The following is a 23,707-nucleotide window of genomic DNA, read 5'->3' on the forward strand; positions in this document are numbered from 1 at the left end:
TTCTGGCGTTTTTGTTTTTTGTTTAGCGTTCTCCAGCTCCATTTTGCCACTTGTTGTGACCGCAGGGTGGGTCAAGTGCAAATCATCTGGGATGAGTGACTGACAGGAGCGGAGCAGAGTGGAGCCACGCCCACATGCTGTTATAGTCTAGTGAACTTCTGCGCGCTACTTACTTTGTTTCTATCCTCAACAGGGTTACCTGCCTACAGTAAGTAGTTTAACAACTTCAGATCAACTTTAGTACAATCTTGTTTTGTTTTTTTTTTTGTACAAATGGCTGTTTGGGCTGCACAGGTTGCAGATTCTTGGTTTAGATCAGGTCATATTCATGTATTAAAATGGTCCTGTCAAAATCCAGACATAAATTTTGCCAAGAATTTGTGGCAAGACTTGAAAATTAACGTCTACAGACGATCTCCATCCAATCTGAGGGATCTTGGGGTATTTTGCAAGCTTGTGCAAAACATTTCAGTCAGAAGCTGGTAGCGACATAAACCATAACGTATTGACTCACAGGGACTGGTACAACAAAAAAAAAATCATTTTTCCTTTTAACGTTTCTGTTTTACTCTACCTTGTGTAGCTCTATTGAATAAAGTCCCAAATAAGCGGCCGATTGTGGTTGTAATTTGGTAAAATATAACAATGTGCTATGTGTGCTTCTACAACACACATCAAACATACTGGCTGTAGGTTTTAGAGTTTGCCAACCACCCTTAGATCTGCTAAAGTCAGTCATATGTTCGCCCATGTAATGGAGTCAGATCGCCATGGAGACGGTCAGATGATTTATACAAATTGTCGCTTGCGCATTGTTTCAAATAAGCTGATGTCATGTCAGCTGATTCCTTTTCTAACTTCAGCGTCGGGTGACTATTTCCAGATCCGTCCCGTAGCTAAAAAAGGGACACATGCCCCACCTCCATCGGTGGGAATGCCCACAGAGTAATCTGTTGGTGGTGTTTGGGACTCAATTTTGTCCCTAAATCCATTCATCTTGGATTCCACGTGCTCCTGATAAGGGCTCACCTGTGTTTCTGTGCTTTCATGCACACCTGCTCCCCGACTGTACCGCCTCTGTGGAGAACAAAAGAACGCGCCACCATCCCCACACACAACAAAAAACCCTCACCTCACAGGTTTCACTCTCTCTTCATACTCTCATAGACTTCCCCACCTCTCCTGCTGTCAGATCAGAGATGTACTGCTGCTTCAGAAACTTGTTGATTCAGAATACATTAGGCTGAAATTGGATTTAAATTGATCCGTCTCTGTGGCGGTCACATTAATCATTAGTTTCCAGGTGAGAGGTGAGATGAACCGGCACGAGAGCGCCGAAATTCTGGGCAAAATCACTTCAGGGATCTTAGAACAACTCCTCAGGAACTAACTGCGTGCGAAGAGGTGGGCTAATCAGTTTTTTTGGCCCTTTGCGAGAATGTTAAAAAAACAGTATGCGCTGGAGTGAAACTTTGTTTCTCAGCTCCCACCCTGACAAGCGAACAGAGCTGTTGTTCCGCTCTCGCGATCAGACGTTCGGTCACTGAAGCAACGCTCCTTTTCGGCGATCCGTAGCTTTTTTTAAAAAAATTTATCAGCTCCCAGTGGTCAGGGAAACCCAAGATGGAAATATTCCCGTTATGTGAAACACGCACCTCGCGATGAGAGGCACGGCTGGGCTCACCTTTCAAATTTTTTCAATTTTTTATTTTTTTTTTTAGGCTGGAACAAAGGCGCATAAGGAAAGAGGGAGGCGATGAAAGAACACGGGGATAGAACAGAACGAGACAAAAACACCTTTGATACCTGCAAAGGTTGATACACTGAGAAAACCTAAATATTCCTCGCTCCGTATGTGGGTGGAATTACCACGCTGCCAGTACAGGAAGCTGGTATGTTAATTAGCTGCAGCTGTCCCCCCCTGACCCCCACTACACCTGATGGGATAGGTGAGTCACCAGGCGCCGGTCCCGCACCCTAATGTTCGCCACATGTCTTCATCAACGCGGCCATAATTCATACTGTTGATATCAAGGGAACTTGGATGTTTGTTCCTGCAGTTTTTCAGCTCTGTCTGGTTTCCCAGAGCCACACAGCTTCATGAATGTTGTTGCAGGAGAAACATGGCAGCCAGCTACAACTTGTGTGTTGCAGGTGAGGCCTCGCCAAAGGGAGAGAGACTCAGACAATCCAGATGTGAGTGCAAGTGTCTGAGGAGGAAGAATCTGGATGTGGGTGCCCACATGGCCTGAATCCTCTGGGGCTACACAAAAGATCCACGTTCAACTTCTGTATCCAACGTTTACCTAAAGGAGAATGATCGTACCACGCATTACATGGGCAACAATGTAAAGGGATAGTTGCATATTTCTGACATGAGGTTCTGTGAAGTTATCATCTGTGACGGTTCCTCCACCTGAAGTAGAATAAAGTCAAGTATTCTTAAATTAGGTACGTTTTCCAAGCTTAGAAGTTTAACATTAGCTGTTAGCTAAGACAAGCTATCAACTTCTGTTAGCAGCTGTTTGTACCTAGCAAGCTGTGGAAGCTAACAGCTTGCCAGACCTGATCTTCCTGTTTTAGCTGACTCTAGCTATTTAAATTTACTCAAATTGAAAAGCATAATGGGATAGAATGCTATATTAGCGTATATTAACAGTCCGTAATTTTACGACCTAAGTATTGTTATTTTACCATGTCAACTGGGTCAATCCACTGGATTAGCTAATTAGCTCATCAGTCATTGCAACTCCACCAAGAACAAAGTGTTTAGATTTATCAGTCTGTCAGAATTATACAGCATATATGCACCATGGTAATGGTTGTTTCACTCAGATTAAATTTACAACATTCAAGTTTGATTAATCAAGAAAAAAGCCTGAAGTCATGAATTCCAAGTACCGTATTTTTCAAACTATAAGGCGCACCGGATTATAAGACGCAGTATGAGTGAACGGATCTATTTTCATATATGAGACGCACCGGATGATAAGGCGCATAAAGCGAAACAAAATACGGTAGTCGGATAGGTCAGACTTTATTCAAATCATTAACAACAGCTGTCAATATTACACAAAAAAGTACACTCACTTTTTCAATCATTCATCTTCTACGAAACCATCAAATTACTCGAACAGAGCTGTTCGAGGAACAGCTGTGGCTTAGGAAACCTTCTTTTAAAATTTAAGACTTTTAAGAACTTTTTAATGCCACCTTGAACCAAATTATTATTTAACAGTTGGGCGATAGCTGCATCAAGCAAGCCCAGATCCCTCTTGTCATCATCCGATTCAGTCTCATTGCTGTTGCTTGGCTGTTCATTCATGATTCCGGCCTTCGTGAAAGCTCGGACGACAGTTGAGAAGTGGTTCGCCACCACAAAACAAGTCTGTCTAGACAACATAGAAAGCTGACTCCACGAGGTTTCTGACCAGCAGCGGTTATGCTTCGACAATCAAGGGGAGTGGCTTCGTCGCTTATCAAAGTCGTAATAAAACATGCGGTACACTGTTCATACATAAGGTGCACTGGAATATAAGGGGCATTGCTGATTTTTTTGCAAATATAGGGATTTTATGTGCGCCTTATAGTCCGAAAAATACGGTAGTAGCGGTTTCATGTAAAATGGCTACCGCTTGTTTAAAATGTTGTTTTAGCTGTAGTTTATTTGTGCTTCTTTTTGTGTCTCGTTAGCTCTTTTTCTGACTTAGTGCTGTACACATTCGTAAAGTTATGTTCAGTTTGAAGGGAACAAACCCATAAAATGGAAAAAAAAAGAGTACAGCCTTTTAGGTTGTATTGTTAATTGTTAGCTTGTCACATAGCACAACAGTTAGCATATCCCACAGGTTATGGTTTACTTGAATAATTGCGTAGCCATCAGCACTTGTTGATGCCCACAGCATCAACAAGTGCTGTACAGGGAGATACAGCACTTATATCTAAATAAAATAAAATAGAAATAATAATAAAATAATAAAATAGAAATAGTGTTTAATTAAGTTTGTTTTTTTGTTTTTTTTAACAGAGATTCTCCTGAAGCTTTAAACAGAGCGGTGAAATCTATAGAAATTAATTCTAAAGAAATCTCTACTGTACCTTGAGATTTATGACCAAAAACAAAAAAGAAATGATAATTTATACAAGTGTAGCCATCAGCACTTGTTCCTGGTTCACTGTGGTCCTCTTAAAGTCCTTGAAGTTTTCTCTTCTTCACTTCTCTTGAGTAGTTTCCTTCTGAACGATGAGGTATTGCTTCACCACCTCATCGTTTTGGCTGTAGCCAGTTAACTCTGTAGCTAGTTAGCTTTTTATTTACCTTGTGGTAGATGACTTGGCATCACTAAACATGACCCAACCAGCATTGTTACACCACAGCTTAGGAAACCTTCTTTTAGATTGAAAAGTTGTAAAATGTCAAATTTGTAGGGTAGCTTAGCAGGGTTTTTTTTTTCCTATAGTGGTTGATGACGTGTAACCCACTGGAAATGTTCTGACCCAACGTTCTCAGTGACCATCCCTGTTGTAGTTTCTAAACAGTCTGTTTAAATTGAGCCAGTCCCTCTGCTTTCCTTCTGCTTCCACGCCTCTTGCAAAAATGATGTAGCCGGCTGCCATCTGTGTAAACAGGCACGGCTAGTTGGATCTGCAGCCTCTCATCTCGCTCTCACTGAAGCAACCCATGAGCGTTCCCTGCTCTGCGTCTGAGTGGGGTGACAGTGGAGTGGAAGATAGGGGGGAAGAGAGGAAAAAGGAGGGAGGAGAGGAAGGAATGGATGAAATTATCCTCTTATTGGACCCTTAATGCTCTTTCACTCTGAAGCTTTCCCAAATCGGTCCAGAGATAAAACCCTTAAGAATATCCCGAAGGCAGGATGAAGACCCTTGGTTTTAATTTCTGTGGATACGAGCGCAGAGTTGACTCGGTTCTCAGAGTACATGTGATGGAGTGGGGGGCCCACCAGTAGTTGGTTCCTTTTCTAAGCACCGTACTCTTTTTTTTTTTTTTCTATGTTTGTGACTGTGCCTCTTGGAAAAGTGTTTGTTTGCTCAAGAGCTTTATTTACATTCACAGGCACTTTTTGGATGCAGTAAATTGATTCCAGGCCCGTTCCTGGGTCGTGTCCATCAGCTCCGCCGCGGCCCACAAACACTCCGCACACAGCGGGGCCATTCTCGAGGCCCGCTGGCCGCCACAGGGACACACAGAAGCCATTTTGTGGAAACGTCCTGAAAGTTTGGTCGAGGCTTTCAGCGGTTTGTGTTTCTCGTGTTCACCCTCCGCTCTCACCTACATCCTAAATTCTCCTTCTGTTCATTTTTTTTTTTTTTTTTTTTTTTGCCCTGCCCTCCATCCCCTTTCCTCTGACCTGCTTCTGCTCAGTTTTCCGGACCGTTCTTGAAAGCAACCCAAAGACCCTGCGAGCATCGCAGGAATCTCCCTGTAAAGTTCGCTTTGAACTGCCAAAGAGAACCACAAGTGAATCACTAGAAAGGGCTGAGGCAGATAGTGAAACTGCACAGAAGAACCTCACAGTTTGCGGTCAAATTGTCGCATGTGCCTTCGGTCCTAGTCTGCCTCGCTGCAGGAATGTGGGGGGGGATTTGCCCGCTCATTGGTTGGAAAATGTCCGCTACGAATCCATCTCAATGTGCCAGCTACGTCTCCTTAACTGGACTAACTTCAGGAACTGGGAGGAGAATGGAAACACGTGCGTCAGGTCTTTAGCCGCAAGAAGATAAAGGCAGCATCCGAAGAATGTTTCTGGCGCTGTTAAGAGCCGTCATTGTCCGTTGTGTCCTGACACGGAGACAGGGCTCCCTGCCAACCTCTGACCCTCCACGGAGCCTTAACCTCAGCTCCTCGCAGGGCGCTCTACCGCACCCCACCCTGAACAAGCTGCTTCCCCTCAGGACAGAATCAACTCTTTGTATGTGTGATTTGTTATGGTTTTTACTTCGCTCAGCCGTGTGCGCCTTTTTCCACCATCGCAGCTTTGCTACTGTGAGGAATTTGTGGCGAAAATGTATGTGTCTGTTCCGAGCTTCTCCTCCGCCTCAGGCCTGTTCTCCTATTTATGATGGTGTGAGCCGTTAACTGGAAGTGGAGACTAAAAATACATTGAAGTCAATGTAATTTGGACAGTGCACGGTGAGGTCAGTGAGTGCAGGCTGCTGTTTATTCCCTCGCCAATGCAATATAACTAATGGATCTTGACTTGCATTTTCTCCACCAGCCACAAAGAGTCTTTGTGATGAGTTGTATTCCAGTCATATCAGAGCTAACCACGGCATTAGACGTGGGGTTTGGAGTTAGAGTTCTGCAGATTTGTATCTTCTTTTTTGTTTTTTTCTGAACTTGTCTTCTGATTCCACTTACTGTGTCTTGCTAGAGTGTCCACACCCTTGTAAATTCCCCCGATATTGTCATGTTACAACCACAAACCTCAGTGTGTTTTATTGCGATTTTTATTGGGATAGACCAACGCATAGTAGCTCATAACTGTAAAGTAGAAGGAAAATGATACACGTTTTTTTGAACATGCTTAAGGATTCACAGGCATTTTTATTAAGCTCCATTTGCTCCCTAACAAAAACCAGAGCAGATGGCGTCCAGAAGCAGCGTTGTTGGTAACTAGTGTGGTTTAATCTGGGCGTAGATCCAGGTGTTCTGTGAAGGCCTCCGAGCTTTGTTAGAGAACAAACATCATCATGAAGACCAAGGAGCACCACAAGTTTAAAGCAGGGTTAGCCTCTATTTCCAAGCTTTGGGCGTCTGACCAAGCATTGTTCAATACATTGTCTGAAAATAGGAAGAACAGGCACAACTGGAAAGCTACCAAGACATGGCCGTCAACACGGTGTCCGCACGTCTGTAAAAGATCTTAAAGTCATGTATCTATAATCAACCAACTGCTAATAGTCAAATTTAAGACTTTTAAGAACTTTTTAATGCCACCTTGAACCAAATTATTAATAACAGGGATGGTTGGGGGATCATGCTGTATTACAATCAAGCGTAATACAGCAGGGTTGTTGTGTCAGACATGGGTAAGTGTAAATTTATCGTCAGTTGGCTAGACGACGAACGTTTATGCCACTGGCTCACTTCTGTTGTCAACCAATCTGAAGCTACGGTGCATTCTGTAAAAAAAAAAAAAACTAAATGCTTAAGCTTGGGGTTACAGGGGTTATCACCATAGAGAGTCATGCAGTGTGAGAAGCACAAACCCACTGCTAAGAGCCAACCACAGATCCCAGAAATTTCACAATAAATGCTACGCTTGATTGTAATACAGCATGATCCCCCAACCATCCCTGTTGTTAATAGTTTGGTTCAAGGTGGCATTAAAAAATTCTTAAAAGTTTGACTTGCTGAAACTCTGGTCAACCTAAACTGGTAGCAAAGGACAACATGTCATTTAGGGAAGCAATCAAGAGGCTCATGAAAACTCTGATCCACAGTTCAGTGAGGAAAGGCTGTTGACAGGACAACTACTCACTGTGAATTCCCCAACATTGATCAGTATATTAGATGATTTTGATGACAGAATTGAACAAAATGTAATGTTTCTTGCTTGTTTCAGAATTGGTTTCTGTATTTTGTTAATAGCGTTAATAGTTTCTTTGTTTCAGCTGCCTTGCTGCTGAAACAAAGAAACTAGATTTGACTGGAACACGTTTAACAGGTGTCAGTCCCATTAGACTGCACTGTACTTTTTCTCCACTCCAGTTTGAAAGACATCCAGACGTTATTGTGTCTTTACATCCGCAGCAGTCTGTGCCATGACGTCTCCCCGTCTCACATTCTGGCCCTCTCTATGGGAGTGTCCCTCAGCCTGGAATAACAGCGAGCGCTGGGGAAGCTGGGAGGCAGGAGCGGCTCAGGGAGCGGCGCTGTTTTAAAGGCCCGGGGCAGGGCCTCCTGCGGCCGTCTCGTTTGTCTTGGCTCGACATTCCCAGCCTCTCTGTGCGCCCCTGTGGTCGGCCTGTTGGTCTGTGAGACTGTCATCCCCCCCCCCCCCCCCCCACCACCCAGACAAAGGCATCCAGCTCCAGTCTGTCAATGCGCAGCGGCTCCGCACTGTTTATGCAAAGTGACAAACTGGCCAACGACCAGCAGCTGCATTTCCATTACAAATCTGCGCATAACTGTGTTGAATATTTAACACATTTGGGGTTTCCATTAAAAAAGAAATGCAATTAAAATCACACATGAAAGAGTTTAATGTGATAAGTCCTGAAAAGGTATGCCATGAGTAGGCCTGTCACAATAAATTTTGCTAGACGATAAATTGTCCCAGATGTTATTGCGATAAATGATCATTTTGTTTTGGGACAATTTTAAAGTGATATGAAAGTAATAATATTAACAATCTCAAAGATTAATGCATTTTATATTCTAATGAACATTTAACACTGGAACTGGAAGACATTTTAAATATCTTCAACAGAAACAACTAATAAAAGGACTAACAGAAAACCTATGTCATCCAGTTTTTGGTAGAAATAGGTTTTCTACCAAACTTGGACAAAATGCAATAAATCATGCAAATAGAAATGATTGAGCTAGTTTTAATTCATCGTGCGATTAATTAGACCTAGCCACGCCATCATAATCCTCCTACTTCCTATCATCTTTTTCACCTTTTCCGCCAATTTTAACAAACGCTTGTTGATCACGTGGCTCGTCTGATGTGGATCAAGTGTTTCCATTGCAGTTTTGCGAGACACACCAATTTCAGTACAGCCGAAAAAATGTTGGATCGTAAAAAATGAGGTTTTTTTTTTTTTTAAAAAGTGAGTTTTGTTTTGTTTTTTTTTAAATTGGCACGATTCCATCAAGTTAATTTATTTTCATAATTCCAATTTGCGCAATTTTACGCTCAATGGAAACGCAGCTTCTTTTAGGAAACCAAACTCTGCAGATTTGGTCAGTCATGTAATTTTTAACTTTTATTTTTTTACATTTCTTGGTGGCTCCGGGCCAGGAACTGCACACAGTCCCTTTGTTTTGTTCCCCCGCCCCCAAATGTGCTGAGTCCAAAATCCATTCAAACTTTTGCTCCACAGAACTGACCCAAACTGATAAAATATTTGCTTTACTTCAGAAACCATAATGTAAGCTGTCCAGCCTCGAGGGCCTAAATCAAATTCGACTGCTTTAGGTGTGCCATGTGAACACACGGTCTGCCAATGCAGCGGCAATCTAAACCATCTCTCCCGTTTCATAAGAAGCACCTGTGTTTGGAGACTTAACATTCCACATACTTATCTGACCCTAAAAAGGAGTTTGCGTGCAGCACACATGTACTGAATAAACTGTACAGCACCGTGAAGCTGCACTCTCTCCAGAGGGCTTGTAGCAATGTGTCAACCAGCTACCAAGGCACGTCTACTCTGCAAAGTCAAATTCAGTCAACATGTGTCCAGACTGTGTCGGATCGATTCCAGAACATGTAATCTTCACCTGTAGCCATTTTTTCCCCCCACATAGTTTGCTTGTTGTGACAAAACAAAACTCCAGACTCTCTTCCCCCCTCCGCCCGCCCTCCCTCTGTTGCTCTGACAGACAGACAGAAAGGCCACTGCGACACACATGGGACTTGCACTCCAGCCTCTGTTTGACCTGTCAGGGTGATCCAAACAAACATCCGCTCCCCGCCTTAAGAGACCTGCAGTGTCTGCACGCATTCTGTTCTCGACAGGAACTGGTCACTAAAGACAACATAAATTTAAAGCTTGAATGCGGCCGCGGTTGTTGGCTTGCGTGCGACTACCAGGCCTGCTCATTCATGGGGCTACCAGTCAATGGTTGGACCGTTGACCCTTCGCCTCGGTCGTAACTTGAGCTCCTGAAGCCCGGGTGGAACTAGCGGGGATGCTCCAGCTAGGTGGTGTCCCTTTTGCAGTGTGAGGGCGTCTGAGAACGTAAGATCTGAATGGATGCGCCGCAGGAGGCCTGTGTCCTCCTGAAAACCTGAAGGGACCTTATAGGGCTCACATTAATCACTCACAGGACGGCAACAACCACAGTCTTTAGCGTGTTTTATTGGGATTTTATGTCTTCATCGACTTAGTGCCGCCTTTGAGGCGAAACTCCTACTCGGAGCTGCAGTTTCAAAGCTGAGCTTCCGCCTCACAGAGCCGCCCACACCCTCAACTCCCCCACCCAGCTCCTTCAGACTAGCCAGAAGCAAGTAGCAAACACCTGATGGAACTGAGCATCAGCTGAGCTCATTATAGGAGCAACTTCTCAGTGCAACGCTGGTATAAAATGTTGTCCAAGGGTTAATAGAGGAGTCATGTTGTGATGACTTCCTGAAGGCGGAGTTTCAGAACGAGCAGGTGTTTCTTAAAGAGACAGAGTCCCACCTAAAGAGTTAAATTACGATGAAAAATTTGATCTAAGTCATATTTGATATCCATGTCATTTTTATAACAAGTGATGGTAGCATAGTCTCTTGATCGCTACCATCAAGAATCTAGGCACGTCTACTCTGTAAAGTCAGAGAAGACTTTGCAGAGTAGACTAAATATTTTCAGAATTGTGCCTGGAAAATGCACAATACTGCCTCTTTAAATCTGCCTTGTCCTATATTTAGGGACTAAAAAGAAATTGAAACTCCCTGTGGAGAGGATGAGAATCCTTACCTTGTTTTGCTCTATCTGATAACAAGTTTGTGGTTGTAACGTGACAAATGCAAAAAAATGTGAGGCATGTAAATACTGTGTCTAATTGTCACTCCTCCCCACGAGGCCATAAAAGGAAAAAGTGAACCAGAGGAACATGAATCTGGACGACTTCTGTCTGTTTTTAGTTTTTTTTTCTTGTCTGTGCGATTCACTCCCACCCTGTCTGCATTTAGGTCTAGAAACACAGCCACAGGTGTTGGTCACTAATTATACCAGGATATTATTAGTCCCAGCCTGGCGTATAGCACTGTGCAGGGATCTAGGTTGCATAGAGCTCAGTCCCAACTGAGTTGTTTTTAAAATCCTGCGGAACAAGGCCCCTCTGTGGTACCGCTCACGTCCGTGTGTTTAAACGAGAGAGAAAGACCCTCTCTCACTCCCTGGGACTTTTTTTTCTTCTCTTTTTCTCAGAAACAGAGGCTTTTTTTTTTTCTTCTTCTTTTTTCTCCCTTCACATGATTGCCGCTGCATAGCAGCAGCAACAGCGGGAACAATGTCCTTCCACTCTGTCTCTCGCTTTTTCACACAGCGCTTGTTGGGACGGGCACATCCACCCCACTCAATCATCCGCACACAAATGCAGACGCGCCCCGCTCCTCGACTCCCCGCCCTGCCCCTTATCCACACTGTGTATAAAAGCTGTATCGAATTGCACCTTGAGCTTAATTGGCTCGGCGGTACAGTGTGCCGCTGTCGAAAGTGACAAATCGCCCTTTCAGAGCCCCAGAGAATGTCTGCCCACTGCCATGTCAGGGGACACGGCGAGGGCTGGGGGAAAAGTTAATTGTCCTTCGGGCCGCGGCTCAAAAGATGTCGTAACTGTGGATGAATTCGTGGGAGATGCAGTTTGGAGCTTTCGGAGGTTTATTTATTTGCCTCGTTCCTCTATTTAAGACGGAGCCTGACGGCGCAGAGGGCGAGGGACAGCGTGAGGGAAAGGGCCTCATGCTCTGTGTCTCTACCAGAGCAAAGCTTTTCCACAGACTCCTAACTGCTCCCTTTTGTCACTCTTATCGAGCGTCCGCTTTAGTTTGACATCTCCGCAGATTAACACAGACTGTAAGAACTCAGAGAGTTACTGAGTCCTACGAAGGGATTCACACTTCCTAAACTCTTTATTTCTTGCCACGTCAACCTGAAACTACAATGTGTTTTATTAAAGGGGCAAGATTATGTATTTTCCAGCCACATAGTATCACTTTATAGCACAAGCTTCACTTGTGATAAAAATGCTATCTGTATTAAATATGACTTAAAATAAGTTTGAATTTGTAATTTAATGCCTTTAAATTGGGCCTCTGTCTCTTTAATAACTCCTGCTTTTTCTGGAGCTCCGCCTTCAGGAAGTCATCACAAAATTTCTCTTCCATTAACCCTTTAACTACATTTTCACCAGCGTTTCACTGAGAAGCAGCTCATGTGATCAGTAGATTCTACCAGGTGTTTGCTAATTTCTGCTGGCTAGTCTGTAGGAGCAGAGTGTGGGAGTCCCCTCCAAGGCGTAGCTAGGTACAACCGTTTTGCACAGCTGAATGGTTGCCATGGTAATTAAAGGATTTCTGAGACGTGCATTAAAGAATCAAGGCAACACTCCAGGTGTGTTTTTGATTAGGTAATAACATTATGATTTAAAGCTGAAAAAACATATATTTCATAATACTGAATTCTTTCCCTTCATAAAAAAAATCCCTCCGCCTCGTAATTTACGCTCTTTTGTTTGTTTTAATCGTATAACATCCCTATAACACTTCAAAACCTGCAGCCGAAGCGATAGGACGTGGAAAAATCCAAAAGCTGTGAATGATGCTGAGCAACCAAGTCCGTAAAGACTAGGCGGATATTTAAAAAACTCGTCAGCGTGTACCGTGTGTTTGGTCTGCGTCTGGCATGACTGGGGACTCCGCGCCTCATACCTGGCGTTCCTCGCTGCGGAGCAGCTTTACTTCTGATATCCTTCTGGCCTGCCTCATAACTCGCTTCTTTCATTTCAGTCTCTCACTGCTATCTGCTAGACAAGATAGCACACTCACACACACACCCGCAGACACACTCGCATGCAGGAGGATCTGCCTGTGAGTCCTCCTGCTCACAGTCCTCCTGCTCTTCTTACTTGCATCCACAGTAAGGAAAAAGCTGTGGATGCAAAACAAGACGGCAGTAAGAAAGAAGAGAGCAGCAAGTGTCCAAGAAGCTGCTGCTACTGCTAAAGAGAAGGGAAACCAAGAAAGAAACAAACAAATATATAAGGAAAGTAAGGGTTTTCCTTTTTTTTCCTTTCTCTTTCTTTGTTGCTAGTAATTCATAATATTAGCAAAATCTTCCACTTCCTGTGTCCGTGGCGGGCATTTACAACCATCCAAAAATCATACTATCAATCAAACTGGCACCGAAGTAAAATCTGAGGTTTTTCTGTTTGTTTGTTTTTTTAGATTATCATCACAGCACAGATTCTGCTTCCAAATTTAGAAAAATTCAAAAGAGTCATAAAAAAAAAAAAAGTTTCTCTTCAGAAGCACTCGACCTTTTTAAACAAACTTTATACTGCGTTTGCTTTTGACTAGGACTATACCCAACTTTATCTGGTTCTAGTTTCACGCCACAAACCCAGCTCGATTCCTCATTTGTTGAACTCAATAGTCAGGTTAGCTGTGCCACAGCCAACAGAAATAAAGTCTCTCTTAGTTTGTCGGTATTCTGAATCAGAACACGTCAAAAATGATCTGGTCATTAACAGGTTCCAGAAACTAGTCCTAATAGTTTTAAGTTTTAAATCTTCAGGGATGTGTTACTCAATCGCAGAACAAAAGCAAAATGTCTTAATAAGAGTTTGACTTAAGCTGGTAACGTGATCACTATCCTCAGTGAAACAAGTCCTGAACACTGCAGAAAACACCAAATCTTACCAAGTATCTCATCTAGTTTTTGGTGCAAATATCTCAGCACACTTGAACTGAGTCCATCCATCCATTTTCTTACATCCTTGTCTCATGTGGGGTCAGGAGAGGTGCTGGTGTCTATCTCCAGCTACGTTCCGGGCGAGAGGCGGGGTCACCCTGGACAGGTCACCAGTCTGTCGCAGGGCAACACAGAGACTGACAGGACAGAAACCATGCACACACACTCACACCTAGGGAGAATTTAGAGAGACCAATTAACCTGACAGTCATGTTTTGGGGCTGTGGGAGGAAGGCGGAGAACAGGAAGCCGGAGTACCCGGAGAGAACCCACCATGTACAGGGAGATGACCCTCCATGCAGAAAGACCCTGGGCCGGGAATCAAACCCAGGACCTTCTTGCTGCATGGCAACAGCTCTACCAACTGCGCCACTGTGCTGCCCTGAACTGAGACTAAACTAACTTAAAAGTAACTTTTCAGCAAGTTACAAAAATTTGTTTTAAGTAAATATTTCCACTAGAAACTAGACAAAATACTTGGTAAGATTTTCTGTTTTTGACGTGGGATGAAAAGCCACTCAGAGATGAAGAAGCCAAATGTACCTAAAGCAACATGAATAATCTGATTATACTTTGGAAACGTGATTAGGGACGTCTGTCTTACCTTTTGGAAACGTGACCTACTGTATATAAAAATGTAGGGTAAGCATCTGAATTTGGAGAAAGTTTAAAAAGAATCCCCTCATAAACGTATTTCTCCCATTATTCTGGCAATCTGGAAGTAGAAATAGTGTTGATCATCTTAACTAGCCTAAAACTGTAAAATGTAAGTTTTGGTTAATGTGAGGAAAAGCAGTTGCTTATATGTAAATGTGTTGTTTTAACTGCATTTTTGTCCAAAAGACATTTCAGACTGATCCTACCAAAGCCATCTATTTAAAATAGCAGGTATCTTGACAGAGTATCTTGGTGCAACGCTCCCTAAACAGTTTTTAGTGTTCGTAGTGTTGCCATTCTCGCAGACGGAAAGATGCCGTTTTACGGCCCCACGGTTTTAAACCTAGACATGAGGAAACGGCGTTTGTAGCTGTCATAAATACCATCTCAGCTATTTCTGAACGCCACAAATCATCCTCCGCGGAGCCACCGAAAATATACGCAGCACTACCCATTCTTCAAAGTGTTGTGAATTGCTCTCTCCCGAACTCAGCACCGTTCCACAAATCGGTTGTTTCAGCGAAGAGCATCTGTTGCGTCATAAAAGATAATTCCCCCCACGTTTCAGTGAGCTTTCAGCCGACACACAGATGGCACGCATCAGTCAAACATTTCTGGCTCTTTTTTTCCTCCTGAGTCTGAGACATGACTTCATGCAGCCTCTGTGGGGTTTTTTTTTTTTTCTGTTTCCAGCAGATGCACCCTTCAAGTCCGCCCGTTTCGGTAGTCTCTCCGACTTAAACAAACGTGCGACGCGGTTCGACGTGCGTCCGCAGCATCTGATTATATGTAGGAGCGGCAGGGAGGTCCGGTCTGTCCCGAGAGCAGCGAGGCATCGCGTGTGTTTTTTCCGTTTCCATCTCCGAGTTTGTTCTAAACTTCTCCGTCCCCCTCATGTTTCTCGTTCCTCTACCTCGCCCCCATTATCTCCTACTTCGCTCACTTTTGTCTTTCTCTCTCTGCCTCCCCTCAGACCTCGCTGATAACCTGGATGACTTCACCTTCCAGGAGCAGTTGCTGACCCCTCGGCTGGCCACCGCCGGAATGGGAGGGGCCCCGTCACCTGCGGCTCCGTTGCCGAGGAGCGGCCTGGTCCCTGTGCTGCCAGCGACGCTCGCTCTCCTCCCGCTTTGGCGCCACTGACGGAGCCGGCCTTCTGCCCTCTGTTTTAGCTATAAATTCCTTACAAACACGTAGAAGGTGATGAATCTTTTGGACCTCTAAAACACCGGTGGCCCCATCAAAGGAAGTATTAACAACCAAAACCCCCCTTTTTTTTCTTCTACTCTAACAATAGTTTTCCTTCTTTCAAATTTGTCCGACGTTTCAAAATCAAGCACACTCCATATCCCGTCTTGTAAATAAGGACACTTCCAGCTGGCAAACTTTACTTTTTTGTACTCTCTGGCTTCACATGCTCATATACTGACTTTGTCTCTATAGCAACAAGGCAGGAGAGAAGCTGATTATTTATTAAACTGTGGACATGTAAATAAGTGCAACCTCTCTGTCTGTACCGACTGGTAGCCCAGCTGGAAGGGCCGAGCGTCAGCCGCTTCCATCTTCCCTCATGACTGTGAGGGAAACTCTTGCCAGCACTGGACCTGAAAGCTCATAGGGAATCAACGTACTTAAAGGGAAAGTCCAGAGTTGTTTTCAAACAAGGTTCTGCTGAATGCTTATGTGCTGTAAACGTCTTACCTGCTGTAGGTAACGATCTTCGATTAGCGTGAATTCAAATTGGTTGATCCAGGCAGAAACTAACAGTTGGTTCACAACTGTTTTTAAAGGGCCAGAACTGTGCCAGAATGTATTGATAAAATCCAATAACAAACTCTTAAAATATTAATAAGCGGCTGCCTCTGCCTTTGATAAGTACTTCTTAATGGGGCAGTCTTATGTAAAACTGACTTTTTTGAGCTTTACATCATTCTATAATGTTAGTCCTTAATCTAAAACATACCTGGAGTCTTGCCTTGATTCTTTCATGCAATGAGAAATCCTTAAATCTCCATGGCAACCATTAAGCTGTATAAAACAGATGAAGGGATGGGAAGGCCCATTGCTTCCCCTTTTCTAGGTGAAGTTCCTCTTCAGAGCTGCAGTTTCCAAGCCGATTTTCTGCCCCACAGAGCCCCTCCCCCCTCCACTCAGCTCCTTCAGACTAGCCAGCAGCAAATTAGCAAACACCTGGTGGAACCGAGCATCAGCTGAGCTCATTATAGGAGCTGCTTCTCAATGCAACACTGGTAAAAATGTTGTTAAAGGGTTAATAGAGGAGCCGTGTTGTGGTGACTTCCTGAAGGCGGAGTTTCATGAAAAGCAAGAGTTTTTAAAGAGACAGAGGCCCAATTTCAAGGCATTAAATTACAAAGTAAAGTTTATTTTTAGTCATATTTTATATAGTGTTTTCATAACAACTGACGGTAACGTCGTTACTTGATTGTGCTATAAAACTAAATACTACTGAAATGTTTTCACATCGATTCCTCCCTCCTGGATTTTTCAGTCGTGTTTGTGATTTTTTTTTTTGTTTGTTTTTGCAATTGAAATAACTGAATTTGTTAAGCTACTTTAGAGATATTTACAATGAATTATGCAATATTTGTCTTGATGCATGACAACAAATGGGACTTTTTCTTACTCCCAATTTTGATCTCATACTTCAACTTGACATGAAGTAAGGCTGGAGCCTTACTTCCAGCCTTGGTGTTTCTTACTGCCAACGTGGCAGTAAGAAATACTGCCACATTGGCAATACTTATACCTGATGTTTTTGACCATATTTGTGAAATATTTGCAATAAACTCACAATTATGCATTATGCGGGGGATATGTTGCTTTTGCGCTAATTTCTGCGATCTCTGGAAGGTGACAAACTGGAGGGCCAGATAGATGTAATTTGGGACTTTGCAGACAAAAACTGCTTTGATTTGATTGATACAAGAATATTGAAGCCCACAACTATTATCCTAAAGGCTCTGTTCATATCCATGTGTCTGTTTAGTCTAGATGGCCACATTAAAAGTTATGGTGGGCCGGATTCAACCAACATGGACTTCTACAAGTTCTGTCTAAAGAGCTTTGTGACTTTTCCAGGCATGATGAAGGCAGGTTCATAGATAAACTTAAAAACACTCTTAGAGCTGGGATCCAGCTGGGATGTATAACTCTTAACTTGATTTCATAATTGGATTGGACTGACTGCATTGTTCTGTAAATAAACTGGGTCTGTTGGGTCTTTTAAAGTGTCTTGAGGTGACATTTGTTATGAATCTGAGTTATAGTAGTAAACTAAGGAGAATTAAATGAACCACAGCAGGAATAACAGGCAGACATGGAGATCAAAAGTTTAATCCAACAAGGAGAGGACTAAGACGGGAAGCAGAGAAACCAAGAAGAGGGACTATTGGGGGGGAGGGAGCAGGGTTGCATCTGTTAGAGACTGAAGGAGCTGAGGGAAAATGACTAATTGGTGTGGAATGAATCCACTGGGGAAACGGTGAGATCAGGGAAACGAAATAAGCCTCTGAAACTTTAAGCATGACCCGAAATTAAAGTGATCAAAATATTGAAATGTAAGAATGAAAAGCAACAAAAAATAACCCAGAAGTTCAAACCAGAATGACTCACTAAACTCCAACCACATTTTAGCGGGACAGTTACTCTTAAATGGACAGTATTATGACTTTTCCAGGCACATGGTGTCATTTTATAACACAATCAAGCAAGTGCAGAACCTTTGGCTGTTATAAAAACGCTATAAATATCACATACGACTTAAAAGAAATTTGACTTTGTAATTTAGCGCTTTGAAATTGGGTCTCTGTCTCTTCAAAAGCTTCTGCTCGTTCTGAAACTCCATCTTCAGGAAGTCATGACAACATGGCTCCTCCATTAACCCTTTAACAACATTTTTACCAAAGTTTCACTGAGAAGAAGCTCCTATGATGAGCTCAGCTGATGCCCAGTTCCACCAGGTGTTTGCTAACTGCTGCTGGCTAGTCTGAAGGGGCTGAGTGGGAGAGTCGATGGTTAGGGCAGCCCTGCGAGGCGAAAGCTCGGAAACTGCAGCTCTGAGGGGGCGGAGCTAGGTCCACCCCTGCGATTTGCACAACTGAATGGTTGCCATGGAGATTAAAGGATTTCTCAAACATGCACGAAGGAATCAAGGCAACGCTCCAGGTTTGTTTTTGACATGATATAAAGCTAAACAAAAAAGTTGATCTTGCATGATACCGCCCCTTTAATAGAAATGTTTTATTCTCAATACGTTTCACACAGCAAGATCTTTGGTGCGGCGCCACTTCCTGTCTCTATTTCCTGTTTAAATAATCTTTGACTTTGGTGTTCAAAATGTCCCAATGTAAACATGACAAATGTTTACATGGTTCATAAAACAGAATTTGCGTAAACCACTCTAGAGTTCTTGAGACAGAGGTTGTTTTTAATCTCGGCTCCTCTCTGATGAACCGTTAGCTCGAGCCTCTTAGACTAGCTAATCCGGATTCACGACAAGAGAAGATGCCGAAGAAGGCAAGACATTAACTACTCATTACTTCTCAGCAGAACCTCATCTGAAAAATTCTCCACTATCCCTTTAAAGATGCACTGTCCTTTCAGAAGCTGTGCTATAAATATCTCTTTTTAACTCTTGATCGTTCCTGTTTGGGTGTTTATCTGATGAACTAAATTAATTCTGGCTGATTTTTATTTTTTCTTTCTCACTCTTACGAGCGGAGTCTGCTTCGTTTTGTAAAGCTGGTAGCTTTAAGTGTGTGACTCAGCCTGACAGCTGTACAGATGTGTGTGTGTGTGTGTGTGTTCCTGTGTTGGTGCCACGTTTATAAAAATGTGTTAATTTGCCATCTCTTAGTTCGTGAACCGATCCGCTGTTTGGAATGTGACGCGTCGCTACGACTTTCTCGCTTATTCTTTCGCCCTGTGCATAAAGCAAGTTTTGAAATGGCATATACAGAAACGGTGCAACTCAGTAGTGTGCTTGTGTGCATTCAGCTAGCCGGTTTTTCAAAATCCTGACGTTTGCGTTTAATCACTGGGTCTCTTCGGGGGTTTTGGGCTACATGTCGGAAGTCCCATTTCATGTTATTGTTTCTTTAATTTAACTGGGATTTTAAAAGGAAGTGACCCCCCCCAAAAAAAAAAAAACAAGACCAGCTCCCGTGTTGTTTGTATTGCAGAAAGCAGGATGGATGTGCAGAGAGACGCTAAACAAAAACTGGACTCTGCGGACTGCTCGGAGCTGCAGGTTTAACTTGTCATAGCAAGAGGAAGTGATTATAAACCGTAGCGCGGCTTCCTTCCCACGCAGGTTTCCCGCCTGCAAGCGGAGCAGCAGGCCAGGCTGTTTTCTAACTCGCTGGAAAGTACAAAGCAAGAATAAACCAAGATCATTTCACCGTTTGGGTTTTTTTTGTTGTTGTTGTTGTAGTTTTTAAAGTTAAAATTATTGTCTGTTCAAAAGAAAAACTCAATTAAATGTTGCGATCTACAGTAAAACATACGGTTTACAGGGGAAAAAAGAAAACTTTTTTAAAATAAATTTGCACCATTCATACATGGGAAAACTCACATTCACAGCAAACATCATTTCAATGCACTTTCCAAGACAAGCTGATCCACTTTATACGCAGACGTAGGTCCAATTCAGTCAAACGCACGTATTCGAATTCAATTCTGTCCTAGTTTTAAACACTTTGGTTCATTTCAGGGGTAAAAAAAGACGTTTTGTTCAGACGTTGTCACTTAGGCCACAACTGTCAACAAAAATATGACGACGGGCCAAAAAAAAGTCAAATTTTTAATAACTAAAATCGCCAGAAATGTTACATTTTTTTTAAGGTATTTTAATGAAACTCCAAATTTTTTGTTGTTTTTTTATGGGAACCAGATCATAGATCTAGAACTTGCTAAATGACGTCCAGCTTGCTTGTAATTTTGAAGAAAATCTACAAACAAATGTATCGGTTCTCATCAGCCAAACAGGATCTAAGTCAGTCTTCATTTCAAAACACGTTTTTTTTTTTAATGCAACATTTAAAAGCAGGTTTGGGTGCACCAAAGTGAACTTCACATGTCAATGAGTGGATGGGCTCCTGGTTACCATGACAACAGGAGAAACTCAGAAAGCTTAGAAAAGACTATCCCTTTGTGTTGCGTGTAACATTTTTTTTTGTGAGCGGATTTGAATTTATAGGTCACGGTTTTTGTCCTAATTTGTTTAATTTATGTTTGGTCAGGGGAGCCGCGTAAAAATCAGTCCATCCGCCGCAGAACGGAGAGGAAAACAAACGCGGAATCACCAATTTTATTTCTACATTAAATAATAATGATTATTATTTTATAGCAGTAGAAGCTCCTTCAGTGGTTTCACCGAGGAGAGAAAACGCCGCTCTGCAGATGCACTTTGACCTGGTTCATAAAAAGGTCTCCTGTGAATTCTGCACTTGCATTAATAATACGTGATTTAAATGTTTGTTGTTGTTTTGTTTTTTTTATTTGATTGCGGTAAGCTTTCAGAAAATGTGACTCCATAACATCAGACGTGTGGCCATCCATCCATCATTTATTGTCTGTGACTCTTCCAGTAGTCGGAGTCAAAATGTGGACTCGGACATTTCAGCAATCCATCACAGAGAGTCCTGCAGTCCACCTTAAGTAAGTATTATGTGTCTCACTAAAGTAATAACAGTAATCTAAGTGTTGGTATGTAAACGTAAGCAGGAAGGCATGTGAAATGTAAAAGAGTTCATTTGCAAGTAGATTTAAATTAAATAGGAGGGGGGGGGGAGTGTTTATGACAAAAAATTTCCTTGACAACAAAATGTATTAATCAATAACAGATTTATTTATGTGGCTGGATGTAAGTAACCAGCATTTTGAAACAAAAGTACGAGGCCCCAAAACAAACTTGATGTGCTAATCATCTGTTGTTCACTTGTATAGAATATATAAACATTATTTGTAGAAAAGTGCTTGAAGTGATTTAGCACGATTTAATGAATTACATCACATATTTTCCTTATTTGTTCGTTACTGTTTTATTAAATTATTTTTATTTCTCACTTGTTGATTGCGGATGGAAGGATTTGGTTATTTTCTTGTCATTCTTTGTATTTCCATTTCTGTTGATCCATAAATCAGTATTTATTCAGTCTGTAAAAGCCACGCTTAGAGTTACAGTATGTAACTCTTACAAAAACTTTTTTACATATCATTATGTTGTGATAGTATAGCATAAAACAGATAATCTGTGAAAAACAAATCAACCTCCTCTGCCTTCTCCCATACGCCGCTCAAGCCATGAGAAACAACCAATCAGAGCCAGGAGGAGGGTCTAGGTCTCAGCATAGCCCGTCATGAATGCTAACGCTAAATAGCATTGCCACCGATGACGGCGGATAAACAGTTTTCCGAAAAGGCTACGTTGTTTCTCCACATTTAGCAGTGTGTACAGTAGGATGATCGACAGCGCTAAGACCCTCCTCCTGCCTCTGATTGGTTGTTTTCGTCCAGGTGCGTTTGTTCAGAGCGCAGCAGCAGCTCAGGGAGCAGGCGGAGGAGGAAAACAGTTTTCACAAGTTGTCTGTCTCATACTGTCACACCATGACGGTTTTAACAGAGATAGAGGAAAACGACTTTGATTTTTGTAAAAGTACAACTTTTACAAATATTAAACAAGCTAAACACATTTTAGCAGCTAAAAAAAAAAAATTGCTTTTAACTCGTTTAATGTTAGCCAACGCTTCCTCCCTCTCTCCTCTCTCTCTCTCCTGTAGTGGTCCACGGAGCAGTATGTGTGGGGATTTAGTTTTTTCGAGGAAACACCTCTGTACAGTCGCATTTTAAAGCCTGTTAGACTTCACAGCCAGCCCAACCCGTCATTACATTAGGGTGGGGTCAGGCGCGGTCTGTTAACGACCACACCGAACCGGGATGTGTCATTCCACAGTCCCTCTCTGCGGCACCAGGCGCCGCCTGCTTCGGCCCGAGTCAGAAGAGGAGAAAAGGAAACATGAACATATGCTGTGCGCTGCCTGGTCCTCTTGAGAGCTTGTCGACTTTTCTCCAGAACATGTGAGGTCATGTTGGCGTGTTCCCGCCGCAGCGACGCGGCTATTAATGTCCCGCTCAGCGTCATCGCGCACGTCCTAAAGTGTTTCCGGTGTCAGTTGCTCGGCACCGCAGACGCGCTGCTTCCTCGCGGACGTTAAGCGGCTTTCAAACAAGCAGGAGGCGATTCACGGTTCAGACAACAGCTGACGGTTTGTGCGCCGGTGGACAGACGGAGAAGTTCTCTTTCTTTTTCTGAAAACCGTCGCCTCTTTTTCTAATCAAGAGCAACAACATGTAGCTCTTGTGATGTTACGTTATTAACACTGCTTCTGTGTCCCTAATTAATACTTTTTTTTTTTGTTCTTTTTGCGGCACTTGATGCCACGAAGTGTGTAAAGGTTTAGCGCATTACTTTACAAAGAGCGCTTTTTAAAATTGTTCCCATTTTGTCATGTTACAGCTACAGACCTCTGTATTTCATATTGATTTTCAGTGAAAGCAGCACGGGGTTTTCGCATTATTTTACGAGCATAAATCTGAAAAGTATGGCATGTATTTTTGTCCAGACCACATGAATAAACACTACGTAGAACCGGCATTTGCCAACAGCAGATCTTTTGCCGCATGCCTACCGGCAGCTTGCGCAAGTTGGAATTACAAAAATAAATTTGCTTAATGGCAACATGGCAATGTAAAAAAAAAAAAAAGCCCTAGGAAGAGATGGATATGCGGCTGTATCAGAAATAGCGTATTTCGCAAAACTGAAATGGAAATACTTTTTCCGCGCCACAGGAGTCATGTGATCAACAACCGGATGTTACTAATGGAGGAAAAGATGAAGAAAACGACAGGAAGTGGGAGGAGGATGTTGGAGTGGTGGGCTTTATAGTGATTTGCCACGTGAACAAACTTATTCATGTGAGTTTAATTGCATTTCAAATTTAATGGAAACATCACAATTGCAGAATTATATATATATATATATATATATATACAGTACAGACCAAAAGTTTGGACACACCTAATTAAAATGGGTTTTCTTTATTTTCATGATTATTTATGAGGCAAGAAATCCCACTTATTAACCTGACAGGGCAGGTTGACCTATGAAGTGAAAACCATTTCAGGTGACGACCTCTTGAAGCTCATCAAGAAAATGCAGAGTGTGTGCAAAGCAGTAATCACAGCAAAAGGTTGCTACTTTGAAGAAACTAGAATATAAGGGCTATTTTCAGTTGTTTTACACTTTTTTGTTTAGTGCATATTTCCACATGTGTTATTCATAGTTTTGATGCCTTCAGTGTGAATCTACAATGTCAATAGT

General features: G+C 42.6%; 1 protein-coding gene and 1 long non-coding RNA gene across 2 annotated transcripts in view; both read left to right on the plus strand.

Moving 5' to 3' along the window:
• Nucleotides 1-16,515, plus strand: part of gpc3 (glypican 3) — a 161,655-nt gene extending 145,140 nt beyond the window's left edge. Inside the window, exon 8 of the mRNA XM_028009792.1 lies at nucleotides 15,281-16,515. Coding sequence (XP_027865593.1) covers nucleotides 15,281-15,450 — 170 coding nt within the window. The 3' untranslated portion in view covers nucleotides 15,451-16,515. The remainder of the gene's footprint in view (nucleotides 1-15,280) is intronic.
• A 205-nt stretch (nucleotides 16,516-16,720) lies between these two features.
• On the plus strand, nucleotides 16,721-23,090 carry LOC114139753 (uncharacterized). Its single transcript, XR_003594505.1, has 2 exons — nucleotides 16,721-20,985; nucleotides 22,107-23,090. It is a non-coding gene; the product is annotated as an uncharacterized LOC114139753 (long non-coding RNA).
• Nucleotides 23,091-23,707: the final 617 nt, after the last annotated feature.

The sequence above is a fragment of the Xiphophorus couchianus genome, chromosome 23 (assembly GCF_001444195.1).
Source record: "Xiphophorus couchianus chromosome 23, X_couchianus-1.0, whole genome shotgun sequence".
Lineage (NCBI taxonomy): Eukaryota > Metazoa > Chordata > Actinopteri > Cyprinodontiformes > Poeciliidae > Xiphophorus > Xiphophorus couchianus.